We start from the raw sequence: 22111 nt of genomic DNA, 5'->3' as shown, positions 1-22111 counted from the left end.
GAATATAGAGATCAAAAAGATTCAGACTTCTGACTGTTAGGTTCATCGGAAAATCAAAAACCCATGTCCAACATTTTTCATTTGGTATTTTTCCCATCTTGAGAGATTCTAATTCCAAACCCAACCAAAAACTCTCCTCTCTTCCCTTCTTCCCCAGCTTCCTTAACTGATAACAATTCATTCTGATTAGATCTTTACTCAGTATCTCTTTTGTGTTAATGTATACAATTTACAGTTTTTATGATTTTTTTTTTAAATTTTTTTTTTAACGTTTATTTATTTTTGACACAGAGAGAGAGCATGAACAGGGGAGGGTCAGAGAGAGGGAGACACAGAATCTGAAACAGGCTCCAGGCTCTGAGCTGTCAGCACAGAGCCCGACGCGGGGCTCGAACTCACAGACTGTGAGATCATGACCTGAGCCAAAGTCAGACACTTAACCGACCGAGCCACCCAGGCGCCCCTGATCTTTTTTTTAATATGATGCATGGAACCGCACCAGGAATACAGCTCATGTAAAAATCCACATCACTGCAAATGGCAAGAACTGAGTGAATGGTGAGAGGTGGATGGGGTCCATGTGGGAATAAAGCCATCAGTCTACTCCTAGGAAATGCCCCGTGTAGCCAAGTGGCTGGCTAGACATACATACATACATACATACATACATACATACATACATAAATAAGTAGTGACCATATAACAAAGGACTACAGAACAATAATAGGCATTAATCTATGGGAATTTGACTTAACAGATAATAAGTCACAATAAAACTAACAAGGCACTAAAGTAAAAAAAATAATGTATTGAAGGGCAGAGTGGGCAGAAGTGATAATGTGCATTAATTTTTACAAACCAATCCCACTGGGAAAGAACTTCATAATCCTATAACAAGTGTTGGCTAGGATGTGGAAGAACTGGTACAATGCTGGTGGGAAATGCTAGTGGTACAGTAGCACTGGGAAAAAGTCTGGCAGTTCCTCAAAAGGTTAAACATGGCGTTACCATGCAACCCAGCACCTCCACTCCTACCTGTATATAGGCAAAGGAACTGAAAACGTCCACGCAAAAACTTGTACATTAATGTTCATAGCAGCATTATTCATAATCACAAAAAAGTCCACCAATAAATAGATAAAACTATATATATTTTGGCTTGGTCTCTTCACTTCTCCTTTATTTTGCAGATACAGTCACACACGTAGATAGACAAATACACTGATTTTACTGCTGCCATTTGCAGAAACTGAAAACCTCCCAAAAAAATGATTGTAAACATTATATAAATCACAATTCAGCCATACAATGCAATACCATACAGCCATTAAAAAAAGGACTGTTCTGGTTGATATGGCACAGTTTGTAGAAACTTAAATGTGCATAGAAAAAGAAAATATTACTGGGGAGACCAACTATATTTATATATCTCTTTTGGTAACATTCAACTTGAAAAATGTTAAGGAAACAATGAGGAAAAAACAACTTGGGGAGGATGGGACCAGGTTGCCACTTAGGCTCAAGCCTTCCCTCCAAACCCAGTGTAAAGTAATCTGCACCATGCATCCAAAGTTACTTTAATTTGTCTTGTACATCACCCTGAAACAGACTGATTATCATTCTTCCAGGAAGCCAAGACTGTCACTAAGGGACACCTGGAAAAATTCCAGGCAAACTTGACTCCCTTGCTGCCCTTACACTTAAGCAGGATCCTTTCATTATCTGGGCTTGCAATCTAAATAACAGCATTTTGATATTATACAATGCACCAACTCTTTCCTCAATATTCAGCTTGGCAATATTTTCTGAAGTTCAATCACTGTGCTCAGGAAAGCCAGCCACGAAGGAGGAATAAGAGTTACTCCAACGACTTTACTGTCAAAAACTTCTTTTTGATGGAGACAACCTTAAATATTTATCAGTAAGGAGCTGTCTAAGGGTGCCTGGGTGGCTCAGTCAGCTGAGCATCAGACTTCAGCTCAGGTCATGATCTCTCAGTTCCTGGGTTCAAGCCCTGTGTCCAGCTCTGTGCTGACAGTTCAGGGCCTGGAACCTGCTTCAGATTCTGTCTCTGTCTCTGTCTCTCTCTCTGCCCCTCCCCCGCTTACACTCTGTCTCTCTCCCTCAAGAATAAACATTTTAAAAAATACAATAAATAAAATAAGGAGCTGTCTAAACAACTAAAACATATAAATATCTATGTGTGTGTGTATACACACACACACACACACACACACACACACACACACACACTCTTAGGGGCACCTGTCTGGCTCAGAGGATACAGCACAAGACTCTTGAACTGGGGGATGTGAGTTCCGGCTCCATTTTGGGTGTAGAGATTACTTTTAAAAAATAAAATCTTTGAAGAGATATATTTTTAAATCTACATATACTTTATGGCTTTATTTTTTAAAACTTGGTCTACTTTGGCAGTAATTAAAATCAAATGCAGGTTTGCATGTACAGAATAATTGTTCTGCTAAGAAATACTGTAAAGAAAAAACTGCAAAACAATATGTATGCTATCACGCTTGTGTCTGATTAAGAATATATAGGTGTATGCACGCATAGTCTATTTCTGGAAGGATTCACAGGAAACTAGGAACTGCCGTTGCCTCTGGGGAACAAGAGCCGGTGGCTGCAACCAGCTTTTCACTAGAAACTCCTGAGCACCTTCAGAATGAAGAGTGCGTTACTTGCCCTAAAATTAAATGCTATTAAGCAAAGTTCCTTTGAAGAGGTATAAATAAATAACAAAGGCACAAGGAATATGTGGTGTCTTCCCCCACCCCTAGCCCTCCTCGGCGGGGCTATCTCTCGGGGAGTGTACAGCCAGGTGGGACCTGGTTTCAGCCTCAGCAAACTGGCTTCACCTCCAACAGTGCTACATGCTACGGTGGACCCGGGCAGGTGTCAGCCGGGGACAGAGCTTAAGGCGACCCCTTGCTCCTCCCGCCATGGTTTCCAAAGGCCACCGATCAGGCGCCGAGAAACCTTCCCCTGTACTCGCAGCTTTGTTTAAAACGGACCTTCAGTTTACAACTGTCCATCAATCTAGAAATCAATGTCTACTAAATTTATGTTTGTCTGAACACTTTCTAAATTAATATTCTGCCCTGTCCGGCTCACCTGGTTTATCAAAGACTCAGGGCGGGAAACAGTTTTTTAAAAATTCCACATGCCAAGCCTTACACATTCCGCGCCACAGAAAACAGACTGCAAACTGCCTCAAAATTGTAGACCGCTATGCTGTTTACAAAGCGTTTTGCACATACATCATCACATGTGATGCCTTCACACGCTTTAGTGTCAATCCTGGCAAACCCAACAGCTACCAAATTGGATGTATTAGTCTTCAAGAATTGTAGCATCAGCACTAATAATAAAACAGCTACGAAAGGTCTGCTTTTCTACCTCCTCTGGCTGGCTGCGATTTCTCAAGTGACAACTCTGGGCATTCGGCTCCCAAGCCTTCAACGTGACACAATGCTAGTAGAGGCACGAGAGGGGAGCTAGCCCCAGGAGGGCCGGGAGTGCTCGCTTGCACGCCAGGGAGGGGGCGCGGGCCGTGCGGACCCGAGCGCGGACGTGGGAACGCCGCACGAGGCGGGACTCCATTTCTTCCAGAGCAGCCGAGGTTGGGCGAACGCCAAGCAAACAAGGCAGCTGCTCCCGTGCCGGCGCGTTCCGCGCGCTCGGGGAATCCTCTGGGGTGATTCAGAGGTTCAGACTCCTGGGAGGGCCAACCGAGCTTGCAGCCCCGGGAGGTGCTATCAACCCGAACTTAGAAAAAGCCCGAGGCGCCGAGCTGACGCCAGCAATTTAGAAAGGTGACCCTCGGCCCATCTCGCTGGGGTAGGAGTGCAAAACGGATAAAGTTACAGCTCGCAACACACGCAGATGGAAAGTCGGGTAGGGGGGCGCTCCCAAGGAGCCCGGCTGCTGAAGGGGGTGTGGTCGACAGGGCTTTTATGGGAGTGGGGGTGGAGGCACGTCAGTTGGGCCCCGGGAGGCGCCTCCACAGACTGGGTGGGTGGGCTAAGACCCCCGCGCGGGGTGCCGCGTGTCTGGGGCGCCCCGCCACGCGCTCGCTCGCCGGCTCACCGGTGATGTCCAGGTACAGGTCGTCCTGCTGGTCCAAGCGGTGCAGTTCCTGCGACGTGGAGCTGCGGCTCTTCTTCACTCCATGCGAGGACGCCGAGCAACGCCGCGAGCAGGGGGGCGCGGCGGCCCAGCTCGGCCGCCGCTCGCTCTTCCGCTTCATGGAGGCGGCCGCGGCCCGTCAGGGGGCCACGACCATGGCCCCGAGCGTCCGCTCGCCCGCCGAGGCCCCCGCCAGCCCCGCGCGCGGGCGCTCGGGGCGGCGGGCGCGGAGCGGCGCTGCAGGGACGGCGGGCGCCGGTCGAGCCCGGCGGGAGGCGGCCGCGCAGGAGGCGGAGAAGGGGCCGGGCCCACCGCGCCTGCCCCGCTCCCTCCTGCGGCCGCCGCGGGACCCGCGCCGCAGCCCTGGCTACAGCGCCTCCTGCCGCCGCCGGCGCCCCCCAGCCCGCCCCCAGGTGCCCGCAGCCCGCTGGCGCGGCTGAGGCGACGGTGCTGCCGCCGGCGGCTGGGGCTGCCCGGGGTAACCGCGCGCGCCCACCGCGGCCGCGGACGCTGCTGCTGAGGCGCGGGAGCACAGCGGGCTGCGGTTCCCGGGGACCCCAGGAGGGCTGTTCCGTGGAGCTTCATTCACAAAAAAGGGCCCACAACCCTCCTCGGGGCCCGCAGACTGGGGCTTTTCATTGGTCAGTGAGACGTGACGTCACGCGGACGGGGCCTTTCTACAGGCAGGTACCCGGTGACGCCATAAAGAAAAGTCTGAGTGGTTCCGCCAATCAAACATAAAAGTGTGCTCGCGACCCTCCGCCTACCCCCAACTTTTGTTTCTTCTGCGTTCTTCCAGTGCCAAGACCCGAGGTCGCCAACTTCCTTTAATGAGTCACCAAAGCTTTACACAGCCCCACCCTAGTAACTAAACTCCAGTTCTTTGGCATGTATATATATTTTTTTTAAGTATTTCTGGGTTTTCCCTGTAATTGCGCCAAGTGAAAAGGACTCTTGCCCTGGCTGCTGGCTTGGAAAAAGAGTATGGACTGATAAAATTGTCCGCCGCTCTAAGGTAAAGCTGGTTTCACAACTTAAGAACTATTTAAATCACCCATACTCTTTATCGACATATGTTGTGCCCAGCATTCAAAAAGACTAAGCTAGACTTCTGAAGGAGTCGATAAACCTACCGTGGAAACACGATCTACGGTAGGGTTTGCCTCCTAGTTAGTCTTCTCGGAGTCCAGTACCCCCATTTAACTCAGTAATTTTACACACAGTTGCTGAGTTTTTCTTACCTAAGGTGTTGACAGATAAAATGATTGAAGTATTGAATGAAGCAAGTGGCGAATTTAATCCTTGAGCTTTCATCTTGCAAACTGTGGGGTTGTCTCTCTTTCTTCTGGGTTAAAATAATGCCTGGTATTTCTGAAACTTAACCAAAACTCGTTTTGGTGGGACTTTAAACAAATTTCCATGGTAACATCTAAGAAGGTGAATAGATTGGAGGGCAGTCTTAAATTTTCATAGCCCCGAGTTTTACATCTTGCAAGCGATTCTTAATTTTTCACCAACATTTTAACGTTTTATCCTGCAGTTCTGCAATTACTGCCAGCCTCTAGAAGAGGAAGATGAATTTTAGTCAATCCCCCTAGAAGCGTCTTAGAAATGCAAATTTTGATGGAGTACCTCCCAGAGGGGCTATTTGACTTCTATTGTTGAAGGCCTTCACCCTTTAGCACTGCTAATTAAGGAGGAAAGGGGGCTGGGGAAAAAGATGGTTCTGCATCACTGACTCAGCTGAACAGTCTGGAACTACAGATCAGCCACTTAGACCAGAAGCTTAGTAATCATGTTCTTTCCTCCCTGTTTCCCCTAAGGAGCTCAGTGAAGGCCTTAAATTAAAAATGGTCCACCTGTTTGTCTGCAGGGGCAGCAATAAAGCAAAAGACTTGGAAGCTTCTAGAATGCTATGCAAATGAGTCCACGTTAAGCAGAGACCTATCCTCCCAGGTCCTCTACTTTGAGTAGAAAAAGGAGGCCTTACTGGCCTTAGGAAAGTAGTGGAAAGGCCACCTTTTCCCAGATTATCTGAGATTTTGCTAGAGTCTTTTCTTTTGTTTATTGAGGTATAATTGACATATAACGTTACATTAGTTTCAGGTGTACAACATAAGGATTTGATATTTGTATATAGTGCAAAATAATCACCACAGCAAGTCTAGTTAACATCCAAGTAGGTCTTGTTTTGAACAGGTAGATACTACATGGGAGTTGTTTTCTTGGCTCCCTAGAATTAAAGAAATTCAAGTACCCTATGACATTCTATTTATTTGAGGGTGGCTTATCTAAATGTCAAACTAAGACTGAAGTGCCAGGAAGTTCACTTACATCAGTTCATTTTCTTTCAACTACAAATTTAGTGTTTAGACTGGAAATTCTAACAAAATGCATATGATTCCAATAAATGAGGGAAAATATAAGTACAGATAATTACACTGTTTAAGCATTTTCACATTTTACAAACAGAATTTTATGCTTTTGTTAGTATAACATTGTTAAGAAAGTATATAATTACAGTTTGTAAATTTGCAGAAATGTCTCACATTCTTAGGAATAGGAAATCCATACACTAAGTACACACACTGAAATTATTTTATTTTTTTAACGTTTATTTATTTTTGAGAGAGAGCACAAGCGGGGTAGGGCCAGAGAGAGGGGAGGATACAAAATCCAAAGTAGGCTGCAGGTTCTGAGCTATAAGCACAGAGCCCGATTCAGGGCTCAAACTCACCAACTCTTGCAAACTGTGGGGTTGTCTCTCTTTCTTGACCTGAGGCAAAGTCTGACACTTAACCTTGCTCTCACACATCGAAATTTTAAACCCTGTTTATATTTTCTTTTTAGGTCATGTTTAGGTAGTGACAGAAAAGTGGCCTTTCTACGATATTTGTTTTCATGTGTGGCACTTCTCTTGAGTAATTTGACTCTTACTGACATTTAATAAGCTAATCTCTAAGCTCTGAGAAATTGGCCATAAGAAATGTAGTTCAGTTTGCTTGGTTGATTGGTTAGTTTATTGTTCACTGTTTGACCATTGATCATAAAATTTTAGAGCTTGAAAGCACTTTAGACAATATTTGGTCCAAGGCTGCCATTTCACAGTGAGGACATGGGAACCCACAGAAGTGACAGTGCAGGGCTGGAGTGGATACTGAAACATTCTTCAAGATTCCAGTTGTCTTTCCTTGACTTGTCTGAGCTTAGAAAACAGATGCATCTGGTTATAATCTTCAGCATTATGGGCAGCACAGTGAAAAGCAAAAGAACTAGGGAAGAAGTTCTCCAAAATATTCCTTTGTCCTAGGTAGATTCACCCTGAAAAGAATACAATTATAGAAGATTTTTTTAGATGTATATTTTAGTTAAGTCATACTCTGAAAATTTGAAATCTTACCCTAAAATTAGTAGAAACTGGTCCATAGATACATTACATTACAATGTCAAAGGACAGAAGACCTGGCTGTGTCAGTCCCTAGAGCATGATGTGACCTTTGATTTCAGGGTTGTAAATTGGAGTTCCATGTTGGATGTAGAGAGCACTTAAAAATAAATATTTTTAAAAAAATGTTTATTTCGGGGCACCTGGGTGGCTCAGTCGGTTGGGCGTCCGACTTCAGCTCAGGTCACGATCTCGCAGTCCATGAGTTCGAGCCCCGCGTCGGGCTCTGGGCTGATGGCTCAGAGCCTGGAGCCTGCTTCCAATTCTGTGTCTCCCTCTCTCTTTGCCCCTCCCCCGTTCATGCTCTGTCTCTCTCTGTCTCAAAAATAAATAAATGTTAAAAAAAAAAATTTTTTTTTTTAAAAAGTTTATTTATTTTGAGAGAGAGCCAGGGAGGTGCAGAGAAGGAGAGAGAGAGAATCAGAAGCAGGCTCGGTGCTGTCAGCATAGAGCCCAGCGCAGGGCTCAATCCCACAAACTGAATCACGACCCAAGCCAAAACCAAGAGTGAGTCCCTCAATGACTGAGCCACCTAGGTACCACTAAAAGTAAAATCCTAAAAAAAAAAAAACTTTTTTTCAAATGACAGTAAGTTTCAATTTCAAATAATAAGTGAATTACAGCTTTAATTATGTGAAGATAAGTAATTTTCTTTAAGGTCAAATTTCCATAAAGCTAAAGGGTTTAGGTGGCAGGTATATGGGAAAATAGACACTGAAGTCTTCACTAGCATATTTAAAAAGACTGGTTTAGTGGCACCTGACTGAGTCCATAGAGCATGCGATTCTTGATCTTGGGGTTGTAAATTCAATCCACATGTTGGGTGTAGAGATCACTTAAAAATAAAATCTTAAAAATAAATAAAATTTAAAAATAAAATGTTTTTTTTAATTTATTTATTTTTGAAAGACAGAGAGCATGAGCAGGGGAGGGGCAGAGAGAGAAAGGGAGAGAGAGAGAATCCCAAGCAGGCTTCATGCTGTCAGCATAGAGCACAGTGTGGGGGCTTGATCCTACCAACTGTGAGATCATGACCTGAGCTGAAACCAAGAATCAGACATTTAACCGAATGAACCACTCAGGTGCCCCTAAAATAAAATCTTAAAAAAAAAAAAGTTGATTTTATTTCATTGGATATTTTGGTAATCTCAGCATTAATCTGAAATCCTCCATATTCCTGACCCTGAGACTGAAAATCTCTTAGAATTGTAAAAAGGGGAAAAAATGAATATTTAGAAAGCTACTACCACATTCTGGACACAGTGCTAGGGGTTTAGATGCCCTGTTAGATATTATTGTTTTTATTTTGTGGGTGAGGAATCCCTCATTTGACAGGGCAAAGCAGTTATCCCAGGTCCTGCAGTGAGTTTGGTTTGAAAACCCAGGGCTCTTTCTTGGGGCCAACACCATTCTTCACAGGTTGAGGACAGAGTTTGGAGGGATCTTTCCTTGCAGGTAGGTTTTGAAATAACCTGTAAAGTTGTATAAATGTCATACATTTTTATTAAATTTGGGGACCTCAGACCACATGCTACCAATACAGATTTTTAAAACAATATTCCTGATGTTAATTTGTTTTTTTATTATGTACACTTCCTCCCACACAATAACAACAGCGACAACAATAATAATAATGTCATGCTGGCGTGGAAGAGGCTAGAGAATGGTGAGAATTCTGGTTATATTGAGTCTTGAGATCAGAGAACGACTAAGGATGCTTTTACCCCAAAGACTAGGCCTGTGCCTAGGGCACTGACTGAGCAGTACCCAACTCATTCTCTCTCTCACTTTACCTTTTGAAAAATGCTAGCATGCATTTGACAGACTGTCAGATGTTTAATGTATCAGTGGAGTAGAATTTAGTAATCTTGAGAGAAATGGAAAAGAATGCATGAAGATCAGCACATCCATGCTCTCCTTGGCTAAATGTTTCTCCCAGGATGAAATGAATATACATGCTCATCCTCACCAGTGGCTTCTAAAATCTGGGTCTTACTTTGTGATAGGGTCTTTTTACCTCAAAGATTCTTGAGGTATTTTTCTTTTTCTTTGTTTTTATCCCAAATGAGCAAATAATGCATGTACATGTTATTGTATTTTTAAAAAACGTAAATAAGCAGAAATACATACATAGTTGTATATATAAAATTCTTCTTCACCCTTATACCCCAATCCTACCCTACACCTTTAATAGTCTGTATTTAGATTTGAAAGAATTTTTAATAAATTGTTTCATAGTGTGCATATTGTTCTATAAACTGTTTTTTTTTCTTTTTTACTTAATACTGCATCCTGAACATTTTCCTTGTCTCTATAGCCAACTCCATTGACTCTAATGGCTGCATAGATTTCCCTTGTATGTTTTCCATAATTTATTTTCCTATGGATGGACACTTAGGTTGTAGTGGGGGGTATTATTACAAACAGCTCTGCATTGAATATCCTAACATATGTATATCCACAGGAGGTGGATGAATCGAAGAGTGACCACCTTTTAAATTTTGATAGACACCAATAATATTTTAGAGTACTTTTTTCTGCACATCCTTGAGATCACTAGATATAATCAATATTTTTAAGTTTGAGAATAAAAAGTAACAGCTTACTGTAATTTTCACTGCATTTCTCTCATCACTAGTAAAGCTGAACATATTATAAAGTGCTCAGTATATTTTCTAAGAATTTCTTATTCATGTTGTTTGCTCATGTCTCCATTTGTTTTCATTTTCTTTTAGATTGGTAAGAGTTGATTATATATTATAGATATCAGCTCTTCAGTCTTACTGATATTACTTAATCTTTGTCATATTGCTCTGTTCATGTTGCTGCACAAGTTGTATGTGTTTTAATGTCTGATCAATTTTACCAGTCCTTTTTTTTTTTAAGATTTTGTCATTTAAGTAATCTCTCCACCAACATGGTATTCGATCTCATGACCCCAAGATCAAGAGTTGCATGCTCCGCTGAACCAGCCAGGTGCCCCTTACCAGTCCTTTTTTTAAGGTTTCTAAGTATTGTACCTTATTTTTTGTGTCCCAATATTTTTAAAGTATTCTTTATTTTCTATTTCTTTTAGAGATGTTACTATATTTAGCTCTTTAATCCACCTGGAATTTATTTGGAGGATATAGGATAAAGTAGGGATCTATTCTTTCCCAACACTTTTTTATCACATAGCACATCTTTTTCCCATTAATTTGAAATGCTACCCATAAATATTTACAGTTCTCATATATACTATGGCCTGATTCTAGTCTCCTTTCTTTTTTTATTTGAGAGAGAGAGCACGCACACACATGCATAGGCACACACAGAGAGTGGGGAAGGGCAGAGAGAGAAGGAGAGAGAAAATCCCAAGCAGGCTCTGTGCTGTCAGCACTGAGATCATGACCCAAGCCAACACCTAGAGTCAGATAGATGCTTGACCAACTGAGCCACCCAGGCGCCCTGAGATTGTGTGCTTCTTGATGAACACAGCATCAGCAATAAAATAGGAGAAAAGTAGTTACCCTGAATCCAATCAAGTCTTGAGATCTGAGTTCAGCTTACAGGACATATAAGGGGGAGGAGGGAACAAATTAAATGACTTCTAAGAAAACAGTGTAACATGTGAGACTTTCTACAAAGTCTGTCTCTTAAACAGGTAAATGTCATGGGAAAAAAACTGAGGTCAAGTGGATGAGAAGATGTGTGGTAAATGAAAAGAACCTTAAGAGCCATAAAACCAAATGCAATGCATAGTGTCTGGTCTGAACAAACCAGCTATAAATGACATGTTTTGGATAACTGGTGATATTTGAATATGGACTGGGCATTAGGTGATATTAAGGAAATATTGTTAAATGTTTGGGGTATGATAATAATGCAATGATGTAGAAGAATGGACTTATTCTAGTACTGTGGACTGAATCGTGCCCCACCCCTTCCCAGCCCAATTTATATATTGAAGCCCTAACCTCTAATGTGATGGTCTTTGGGGATGGGGCCTTTGGGAGATAATTAGGTTTAGATAAGGTCAAGAGGGTGTGGCCTTCATATTTTGATTATCACTCATATAAGAAGTAGAAAAGAGATGGCTCTCTGTGCACCATATGAGGACACAGTTGGAAGGTGGCCATCTGCAAGCCAGGAAACAGAGTCCTCACAAGGAACCAAATCAGCCAGCGCCTTGATCTTAGACTTTCCAGGCTCCAGAATTGTGAAAAATAAATGTCTGTTGTTTAAACCACCCAGTCTCGGGGTGCCTGGTGGTCTCAGTCAGTAGAGCATGTGACTCTTGATCTCAGGGTTGTAAGTTTGAGCCCCACATTGGATGATTACTTAAAAATAAAATCTTTAAAAAAAAAACTCAAAAAACCACCCAATCTATAATACTTTGTTATAGCAGCTCAAGTCAACTGATAACTGAAGAATTATGGATAAAGTATTTGAGTATAAAGCTTTAAAATGGTCTAGTAAGGAGGCACCTGGGTAGCTCAGTCAGCTGAGCATCCCACTCTTGATTTCAGCTCAGGTCGCGATCTCGTGGTTCATTTGGTCAAGCCCCACATCAGACTGTGTGCTTGCTGCACAGCACCTCCTTGGGATTCTGTCTCCCTCCCAACCTCCCACTTGTGCATTCTCTCTCTCTCTCTCTCTCTCTCTCTCTCTCTCTCTCTCTCTCTCACTCAAAATAAACAATTTTTAAAAGTAAATAAAAGTAAAATGGTTCAGTAAGTATATACTCTTTATCTCATTCTATCTATCCATTTACCTATGTATTTACCTATAAAACAACTATGGTAGAATGTTAAGAATTATTTAATCCAGGTAATGGTTATTTCTTTTTTCGTTGTATTTCTACTTTCTTATGTTTAAAATTTTTCATAACCAAAGCCAATTTTTTCTCTATATTCTCTATATTTTCAAGATTTTATTTTTAAGTAATCTTTACCATGCTCTACTGACTGAGCCAGCCATGTACCCCTATATTCTTACATATTTTAAAATTCTTTCGGGTGGGAGGGAGGAGAGGGTGGGTGATGGGTATTGAGGAGGGCACCTTTTGGGATGAGCACTGGGTGTTGTATGGAAACCAATTTGTCAATAAATTTCAGAAAAAAATAAATAAATAAATAAAATAAAATAAAATTCTTTCTGTGATTTTGTCTGGGATAGTATTCAATTTCTAGATTAACTTGAAGAAAATTGATATATTTAAATATTGAATTTTTAAATAGGAATTTCTTAAAATACTGATTTTCTGTAATTAAAGGAAAAGGTATAAGAATACCTGGCTGGCCCAGTGGGAAGAGTGTGCGACTCTTCATCTTAGCGTCATGAGTTCAAGTCCCACATGGGGTATAGAGATTACTTAAATAAATTAAAACTTAAATATATATATATATACATGTATATATGTATATATATGTATGTATATATGTGTGTGTATATATATATATGTATATGTCTTTGAATTTATTTAAGTCCTTCAGTAAATAAACCATGACACATTTATTATGAGCATGATTTTGTGTATTGTTCCTGTATTTTACCACTGTTACTAGGAGAAGGTACAGCCTAATCCATAGGAATGCAAACTTTTTTTCGTTAAACATACACTTCCAGCTTCTTTTGTTCACAAGGGAGATAGTATTTTAAATTACTGTCCAGACTAATTTCAGTTCCTCCTCCTGGCTTCTTACAAGGCCCAGAGGCCTACTGGGGCAAAAGAAATTATACCTATTACTGTCTGACCAAAGCAGAAGCCACTACATCTGGGACACTTTCATTTCCACCAAGGCCCAACAGAACTTTGAAATTAAACTCTTTTCTTTATTTTAGTCTTGAGTTTTGGGCAGTGCAGTCTCTCATCACCTCATTTTTGTAAGTGTAAAGGAGGCTCTTATGAAGATTTATTAACCTTATGTTCACAGTAAGCTCTGGGGGCACCATAAGATTGTGATTTCAGCTATAGTAATTTCCTGCTGTATTTATTTCCAATGGGCTTTTAAAAATTTGAAATATAATAAACATGTTATAGAAGCAAAGATCTGGATGTTAGTTCAGTGAGTTTTAAAATTATATACCCCTGGGGCACCTGGGTGGCTCAGTCGGTTAAGCGGCCGACTTCAGCTCAGGTCATGATCTCGCGGTCCGTGAGTTCAAGCCCCGCGTCGGGCTCTGTGCTGACAGCTCAGAGCCTGGAGCCTGTTTCAGATTCTGTGTCTCCCTCTCTCTGACCCTCCCCCGTTCATGCTCTGTCACTCTCTGTCTCAAAAATAAATAAACGTTAAAAAAATTTTTTTAAATAAATAAATAAATAAAAATAAAAATAAAAATAATAAAATTATATACCCCTGTATAACCACCACTCAAAACAAGATACAGAATCAATGATCCTTATAGAAATACCATCCATGCAATCATAAGCATGATTCCCTGTGTCAAGCCCGTGTCCAGACAATCCCCCATGCCATTCCAATCCATCTGCCACCCTTCCCTTGCCCCTGCTTGCTGCTCTCCACCTCTGACATCCCTTTGGCACTATACCTCAAGTTTCTGAACCTTCCCTCCCACCCAACGTGACTGAAAGGGATCGGCTCTGCTGGCTCAGGTCTTGGTCCTCTTCCTCAGACATAACTAGGATACAGAATTCGCAGACCCAAGCTGTCCCTGAGTTTGGCCCTTTCTCCTGGCTGCACCCCACCAGGCCTCCTCCCAGGGGGGCTTGGTAGCGGTAGGACAGAGTGTGCTTCAGGTAGGAATCAGCAGAGATAATCAGGTAATGTGAAGCAGCTAATAGCCTCCTTCACCTTCACTACACACATTTATCTTTCCAATTGTTGCAGGACAAGAAAGACATCCTTTGTCTGACTCTGCCCTTATCCACACAGTTAGAAGTAAATTAAAGGCATCAATTTCAAGTCACTTCTGTAGCTGTAAAAGTGTAAAAGCAATTTATTCTCTATCTCCTGTTGTGACTGGGAGAGTATTCCCTGCAAAGACTTTGGAAGAGAAGTGGCTACCAATTCCAATATATTGGGTGATTTTTCTGTCTTTTTGCTACAAATTTTCCTGTCTATGAGGAGGTCCTAGCCTAGTCTTGGTTCTCCCTCTCACACACTGTTTTCCATAGGAGTAGGGAGGGCAGAAAAGAGTAAACACATAGATCTATAGGTTTGGATTTTGTTTGTTTGTTTATTTTGATTTTTTTAAATTTTTTTTAACGTTTATTTATTTTTGAGACAGACAGAGAGAGAGAGAGAGAGCATGAACAGGGGAGGGTCAGAGAAAGAGGGAGACACAGAATCTGAAACAGGCTCCAGGCTCTGAGCTGTCAGCACAGAGCCTGACGCAAGGCTCAAACCTACTGACCCGTGAGATCATGACCTGAGCTGAAGTCGGACGCTTAACCGACTGAGCCACCCAGGCGCCCCTATTTTGAGAGAGAGAGAGAGAGCACGCGCAAGCAGTGGAGGGACAGAGGGAGAATCCCAAGCAGACTTTGTTTGCACTGTCAGTGCAGCTCCTGACACAGGGCTCGAACTGTGAGATCATGACCTGAGCTGAAATCAAGAGTCAGATGCTCAACTGACTGAGCCACCCAGGCAACCCTCACAGATCTATAGTTTTTAATTCTTATATGGTAGGAGGTTTTCACTATCATTTTTTCCCTCTTCAGTGATACTAGAGCACAAATCAACAGATTAAGTTGGATTCTCCATTAACTTCATTGTTAAATGCAGATTCAAGTGAGTAGTGAATTGCTTTATCCAAAGTTAGGGGCTTTGCAAAGACAAAAACAGCTGAAATGACCCATAACATAGGCAATCAGCTTCTAGAAATTGTCCATAAAAGTGAGTTGTCATTTAATAATATTTCTGGAAAGAAAAATTATGTTTTCACGTTTAATAGCTTAATTTTTTTTAGCTTATGCATTATCAAATATATTAAAAAGAACATGTTTCTGACTTAAATCTAGCTGCCAAAATAACGTTAAAATGTATTTGGAAAATCCAAGTGAAGATGGGCGCCTAGGTGGCTCAGTTGGTTAAGCATCCGACTTCAGCTCAGGTCATGATCTCGCAGTTTGCTAGTTCGAGCCCTGCATCAGGCTCTGTGCTAATAGCTCAGAGCCTGGAGCCTGCTTCAGATTCTGTGTCTGCCCCTCCCATGCTCATGCTCTGTCTCTCTCTGTCTCTCAAAAATAAACGTGTAAAAAAAAAAAAAGTAAAAAAAAAAAAAAAAGAAAAGAAAAGAAACTCCAAGTGAAGAGTTTGCAGATCAAACTTGTCTTTTGGCCACCATGTTCATTTTCTGGACCGTGCTCCACCCTGCTCCATAGTAAACTTTCAAGATGGTAAATCTGATCATATTTTATCAACTAAAATGTTCTCACAGCTCCTTGCCCCATTTAGAGAGTCTTGAATTCATCTTCTGGACCATCCTACACATTTATATGAGAGTCATCTTTATTATTATTTTATTTTAGTTTGAAAATGTAAAATGTCAAACCTACAAGTTAATCTAGGGGGGAACCATCTGAGAAAATGTTACAGACATCATGACCTCTATCTCCTAAAAACAGGAACATTTTCCTACATAACCATAATGTCATTGTCAAATTCAGGAAACTTAACATTCCTTGACAATACAATTATCAAATGTTTAGTTCATCTTCACAATTCACCAATTGTCCTAATAATGTCCTTTATAGCATTGGTTTTCCCTGACCCAGGAAGCAATCCTTTTTCTAACAATTAGGCTCAGGATGTGTACTTTTGCAGGAGTTTTCTACTGTGATGGTGCATCCTTGCTGTGTCAGGTAAGGAGGCCCAGGATGACAGTTTGCCTTATTCTGGGTAATTAATGAACTTTGATCACTGGGTTCATTAAGGTGTTGCCTGCCAATTTTTCCCACTATAAAGGTATAACTTTTCCCTTTGTAATTAATAATTTGTGGGGAGATAGTTTAAGACCACAAACTTCCACCCAGTGATTTAGTACACATTGAGGATTCTGAATCAGTTGTTACTATAATGGTACAGATAGTGACTTTCTAATTATGTTCTACATTTATTTATTGGCTTTCTATAGAAAGAAGAGCTTTATTTTCTCTCCTGTGTATGTATGTATGCATTTATGTATGTGTGCATGCATGTATGCATGCATGTGTATCTATGTGTGTATGCATGTATGCATGCATGTAAGTAGGTGGATAGATTATGGATTTACTTCTAGTTTTCTATAATGGATTATAATCCCTTAGTGTCACTATATATTTTGATGCTCAAATTGTCTCAGATTTGACTAGTGGGTAGCACTTCATATTAGCTTCTGTGTCCTTTTGACATGTCCCCATCAATTTTTTAGTGCTTTCTTACTTTCTGGCACAAGATTTTCAGGGTTTAACTTGTCCTTTCCCTGCCCTGGAGTCAGTTATTCCTCCAAGAAGGTCTAGCTGTCTTTACTGGGTCATAGTATTTATTATTTAAAAAAATTTTTTAATGTTTATTTACTTTTGAGAGAGAGACAGCATGAGCAGGGGAGGGGCAGAGAGAGAGGGAGACACAGAATTGGAAGCAGGCTCCAGGCTCTGAGCTGTCAGCACAGAGCCCAACACGGGGCTCAAACTCATGAACTTTGAGATCATGACCTGAGCTGATGTCGGACACTTAACCCACTGAGCCACCCAGGTGCCCCTGGTCACAGTATTTAAAAAACACTCAAGGCCTCTGAGAACTGATTCTAGTCTCATCTACAAAATCTCCTGCGATTTCTTCACTGCCTTGTATGCTCTGCCACATACCCTCTCAGAGTCCCCAAAGTGCCATACTCCCCCATACTCTTGCATTTGCCCATGCTGTAGCATCTTCCTGGAGGCCCTTACCACCACTTTTCTGTGTGGCTAATTCTTAAACGCTTTTTCACAACTATTTAAGTGTTAACTGATGTGTGGTCTTCTCTGACTGCCTTTGAATCCCAGCCTGACCTGTGCTCCTGGTAGCACTCTCTGTCACATGGTAGGAAAATGGCATCTCATTGGTTTGGTTTGGTTTGGTTTGGTTTGGTTTGGTTTGCTTTGGTTTGGTTTTGAAGTAGCATTTCAGGGTGCCTGAATGGCTCAGTTAAGCATCCCACTCTTGATTTCGGCTTAGGTCATGATCTCATAGTCGTGAGATGGAGCACCCCATTGGGCTCTATGCTGGGCATGGAGCCTGCTTAAGATTCTCTCTCTCTTCCCTTTGCCCCTCCCCTGCTTGTGCACTCTCTCCCTCAAAAAAATAAAATATAGTAGAATAAATAGCATTTATTTTTTGAAGTAATATCTACACCCAATGTGGGGGCTCAAACTCACAACCCTGAGATCAAGTGTTGCATACAGTACCAGCTAGGCCAGCCAGGTGCCCCATCTCATTGTTTTAATTTATATTTGCCTGATTATCACTGTAAGTATATTTGATTTCTGTGTGGGAAATAGAAAATAATACTGTTCAAGAAAACAAGAGAACTGGCATTATAAGGCAGTGAGGTTTCTATTCTTTGTTGCACTGTTTTTAGTTGAGTCTTCTGTAACCAATTAGTATTAACTAATCTAGAGAAGGTTATAATGCAAGACAATTTGATTATTACTTACAAAAATAACTTCATTAAATAGATAATATATCCACCTCAAAATTCAATATTTTATGTATCCAGATATAGTCTATGCATATTCAAGCACATATCTGTTATTAAATACTCTGTGAGTGGTTCACTTTTATATCTTAAAACAAAGTGACGTAAGAAAACTTACAGAATGAATTTTATAGTTTTTAATGGAGATATGTGTGATTACAATGCAGCCCATAGATTCTAACTCAATATTAGAATAATTTCTCAACATTAATAAATGAATACATTTTCTTTCCTTAAAGAAGTGGCAGAAAGATACTTTATTTATCTTTGGTCACAGGTCTCTCTGCCAGAATGGTTCTGGTACTATATTTTAATTTTCCTAACTATGCAACATACATGGATCATTGTTTCTAATATGTTTTTTTCACTGAGGCATAATCCACAGAACATTATATTAGTTTCAGATGTAAATGTAATGATTCAATATTTGTATATATTGCAAAATCATCACAATAAGTCCAGTTAACACCTGTCACCATATATAGTTACAAAATGTGTTTTTCTTGTGATGAAGAACTTTCAAGATTTACTCTCCTAGCTACTTTCAAATATGCAGTAAGGTATTATTAATTAGAGGGGTGCCTGGGTGGCTCAGTTGGTTAAGCATCCCACTCTTGGTTTCGGCTCAGGCCATGATCTCATGGTTGGTAAGTATGAGCCCCAAAGTGGGCACTGTTACTGCGGATCCTGCTTGGGATTCTCTCTCTCTACCTCTCACGCTCTGTCTTTCTCCCTCTCAAAAATAAATAAACTTAAAAAAAAAAAAGGTAGGGCACCTGGGTGGCGCAGTCGGTTAAGCGTCCTACTTCAGCCAGGTCATGATCTCGCGGTCCGGGAGTTCGAGCCCCGCGTTGGGCTCTGGGCTGATGGCTCGGAGCCTGGAGCCTGTTTCCGATTCTGTGTCTCCCTCTCTCTCTGCCCCTCCCCCGTTCATGCTCTGTCTCTCTCTGTCCCAAAAATAAATAAACGTTGAAAAAAATTAAAAAAAAAAAAAGGTATTATTAACTGGAGTCATCATGTTGTACATTACATTCCCATGACTTATTTATTTTATAAATGGAAATTGTATTTTTTGACTCCCTTCACCCATTTTGCCTATCCATGCCACAGGCAACCAGTAGTCTACTCTCTATATTCATGAGCTTGGTTTTATTTTGTTTTCATATTCTACATATAAGTGAAATCAGACATATTTATCTTTTCTTATCTAACCTATTTTACTTACTTTAATGTCCTCAAGATCCATCCATGTCAACAGGAAATGGCAAGATTTCATTCTTTTCATGGCTAAGTAATATTCCTTTGTGTGTGTGTGTGTGTGTGTGTGTGTGTGTGTGTGTTGTGTATACATATATATGTATACACACATATATATTCACACAACACACACACACACACACACACACATATGTATACATTTTCTTTATCCATCCATCGATGGACACTTAGACTGCTCCCATGTCTTGACTATTGTAAATAATGCTTCAGTGAGCATGAAGGTGCAGATATCTTTTTGAGTTACTGTTTTCACTTTTTTTTTTGGATAAATATTCAGAAGTGCAATTGGTGGATCTTTTGGTAGCTCTACTTATAGTATTTTGAAGAACCTCCATATTGTTTTCCATAGTGGCTGCACCAATTTACATTCCCACCAACAGTACACCAGAGTTCCCTTTTCTCCACATCCTTGTCAACACTTGTTATTTATCGTCTTTTTGATTTTAGCCATTCTGACAGGTGTGAGGTGATACCTCATTGTGGTTTTGATTTGGATTTCCCTGATGATTAGTTATTTGATCGTCTCTTCATGTACCCATTGTCTATCTGTTTGTCATCTTTGGAAAAATGTCTCCGGTACATTATTTATTAGTTATTTATTTAAAATTTTTATTTTATTTTTTATTTTTTTTTCAACGTTTATTTATTTTTGGGACAGAGAGAGACAGAGCATGAACGGGGGAGGGGCAGAGAGAGAGGGAGACACAGAATCGGAAACAGGCTCCAGGCTCTGAGCCATCAGCCCAGAGCCCGACGCGGGGCTCGAACTCACGGGCCGCGAGATCGTGACCTGGCTGAAGTCGGACGCTTAACCGACTGCGCCACCCAGGCGCCCCTAAAATTTTTATTTTTAAGTTATCTCTATATCCAGTGTGCCACTTAAACTTATGATCCTGAGATCAAGAGTCACATGCTCTACCAACTGAAACAGCTAGGTGCCCCTTCAATACATTTTTGAAAGCATTTTCTTTTGCTTTGTTTTCCCCTTGTGTGGCACACAGTATTAATTCACAGGAGGGCCTCATACTTGCCTATATAGACATGAGCAACAAAAGCTCAAAATCTGAGCTTTCAGTCTACAAAAAGGGAGAGGAAAGTATGGGTTTAAGCAGAAGAAATGATGAACTGCATATGAGACATGTATGCATGTTGTTGGAATTATGAGGCTATTTATTTACATCAAGTTAGTAAATACATTCATATATGGCATTTTAAGTCCTTAGGAGTCAAAGTCTGGAAATGTCAGTGATTACAGGCTGCTCTCAGATTAAAGTTAAATAACAGCTGGAATGATTTCTAAAGAAACCTTAAAAGTATTCTGAGTGCTTACCTATTTTTAAAAATGGCATTGTAAGAAGATTGGCATGATATTAAAAATAATTTTCTAGAAACAAGTTTTACTTCCATAAGAGCTTTGATCAAATAGCTCATCATGATGAATAAGGCTAATTACACTTGTGGTCCTTGTGAGCTGCTTTTAAAAATTCATGTGCAAACCTCCCAGCACTCCAGTCTCCTGCCTTCCCCTCCAAGACCTTCAAATCACTGTGAGGTTTTCTGCACCCTGCAGAGGACTGTTTATCATTTACTACCCTATTTTGTTACTTTCCCTGATGTTCTTCCTGCCCTCCCTAAATATATTCTGAATGATTAAAGGCAAAGATTCTGCTGTTTCTTTCCTTTAAATCTTCCACAATACCTAACATATAATAGGCCCTGGAAAACATCTTTTCCCTGATGATCAGACCGCATCACCTGTAAGAGAGTACTGCAGCACAGATCCCAAACAAGAAAGACACCCCTGTGTTGCTATTCTAGGAAGGAACTGAATGTACAGCTTAGTAAACCTACATGTTTTAAAGATGTAGACAATGCTTTTCTACTTTCTTTGCATAAATGTAAAACTGTCGATTGCCCTCTCTTTCAACATTTAGGCTATAAAGGCAATTATCAGGGAATAATGTAAGGCCAACCCAATTAATACATCTACAAAATAGGCTAAATACATTTGTGTGTGTGTGTGTGTGTGTGTGTGTGTGTGTAAACACACATATATATTCACTTTTCAAAGTACTATACACCATTTAAGAATACAAAAGGTATAAAGAATGACACAACAGATACCCATGTACCCACTATATCACCTAAGAAATGAAATTTTGAGGGCACCTGGCTAGCTCAGTTGGTGGAACATGCAACTCTTTTTTTTTTTTAATTTTTAATGTTTACTTATTTTTGAGAGAGAGAGAGACAGAGCATGAGTGGGGGAGGGACAGAGAGAGAGGAGACACAGACTCTAAAGCAGGCTCCAGGCTCTGAGCTGTCAGCACAGAGCCTGACGCGGGGCTTGAACTCCTGAATGAGGAGATCATGACCTGAGCTGAAGTCGGATGCTCAACTGACTGAGCCACCCAGGTGCCCCCTTTTTTTTTTTAAATTTTTATTTTTGGGAGGTAGAGGATGAGCAGGGGAGGGGCAGAGAGAGAAGGAGACACAGAATCCAAAGCGGGCTCCAGGCTCTGAGCTGTCAGCACAGAGCCCAATGCGGGGTTCAGACTCACAAACCGAACCACAAGATCATGA

At 41.1% G+C, this 22111-nt stretch overlaps 2 protein-coding genes across 11 annotated transcripts in view; both read right to left on the bottom strand.

Annotated features, from left to right (window-relative positions):
* The window catches only part of CDC14B (cell division cycle 14B), a 120592-nt gene extending 116206 nt beyond the window's left edge, over positions 1–4386 (bottom strand). For 4 of the 6 annotated variants that reach the window (XR_007146097.1, XM_047829085.1, XM_047829083.1 and 1 more), the window contains exon 1: positions 4108–4384. Coding sequence is in view for 5 of the 6 variants with exons in the window: in XM_047829085.1 (XP_047685041.1) it covers positions 4108–4267 (160 nt within the window). In the remaining variant the exon portion in view is untranslated. Of the gene's footprint in view, positions 1–4107 lie in introns of all 6 variants that reach the window. The other 2 variants (XM_047829081.1, XM_047829084.1) reach the window with 2 other exon arrangements.
* Positions 1–22111, bottom strand: part of PRXL2C (peroxiredoxin like 2C) — a 58052-nt gene that overhangs the window by 13696 nt on the left and 22245 nt on the right. The window contains exon 8 of one of the 5 annotated variants that reach the window (XR_007146098.1): positions 7274–7467. Coding sequence is in view for 3 of the 5 variants with exons in the window: in XM_047829093.1 (XP_047685049.1) it covers positions 7453–7467 (15 nt within the window). In the remaining 2 variants the exon portion in view is untranslated. Of the gene's footprint in view, positions 1–6271; positions 7468–22111 lie in introns of those variants that run through there. The other 4 variants (XM_047829103.1, XM_047829093.1, XM_047829099.1 and 1 more) reach the window with 4 other exon arrangements.

The sequence above is a fragment of the Prionailurus viverrinus genome, chromosome D4 (genome assembly GCF_022837055.1).
Source record: "Prionailurus viverrinus isolate Anna chromosome D4, UM_Priviv_1.0, whole genome shotgun sequence".
Classification (NCBI taxonomy): domain Eukaryota; kingdom Metazoa; phylum Chordata; class Mammalia; order Carnivora; family Felidae; genus Prionailurus; species Prionailurus viverrinus.
The sequence above is the reverse complement of the archived record's forward strand: the minus strand, read 5'-3'. Positions and strand labels throughout refer to the sequence as shown.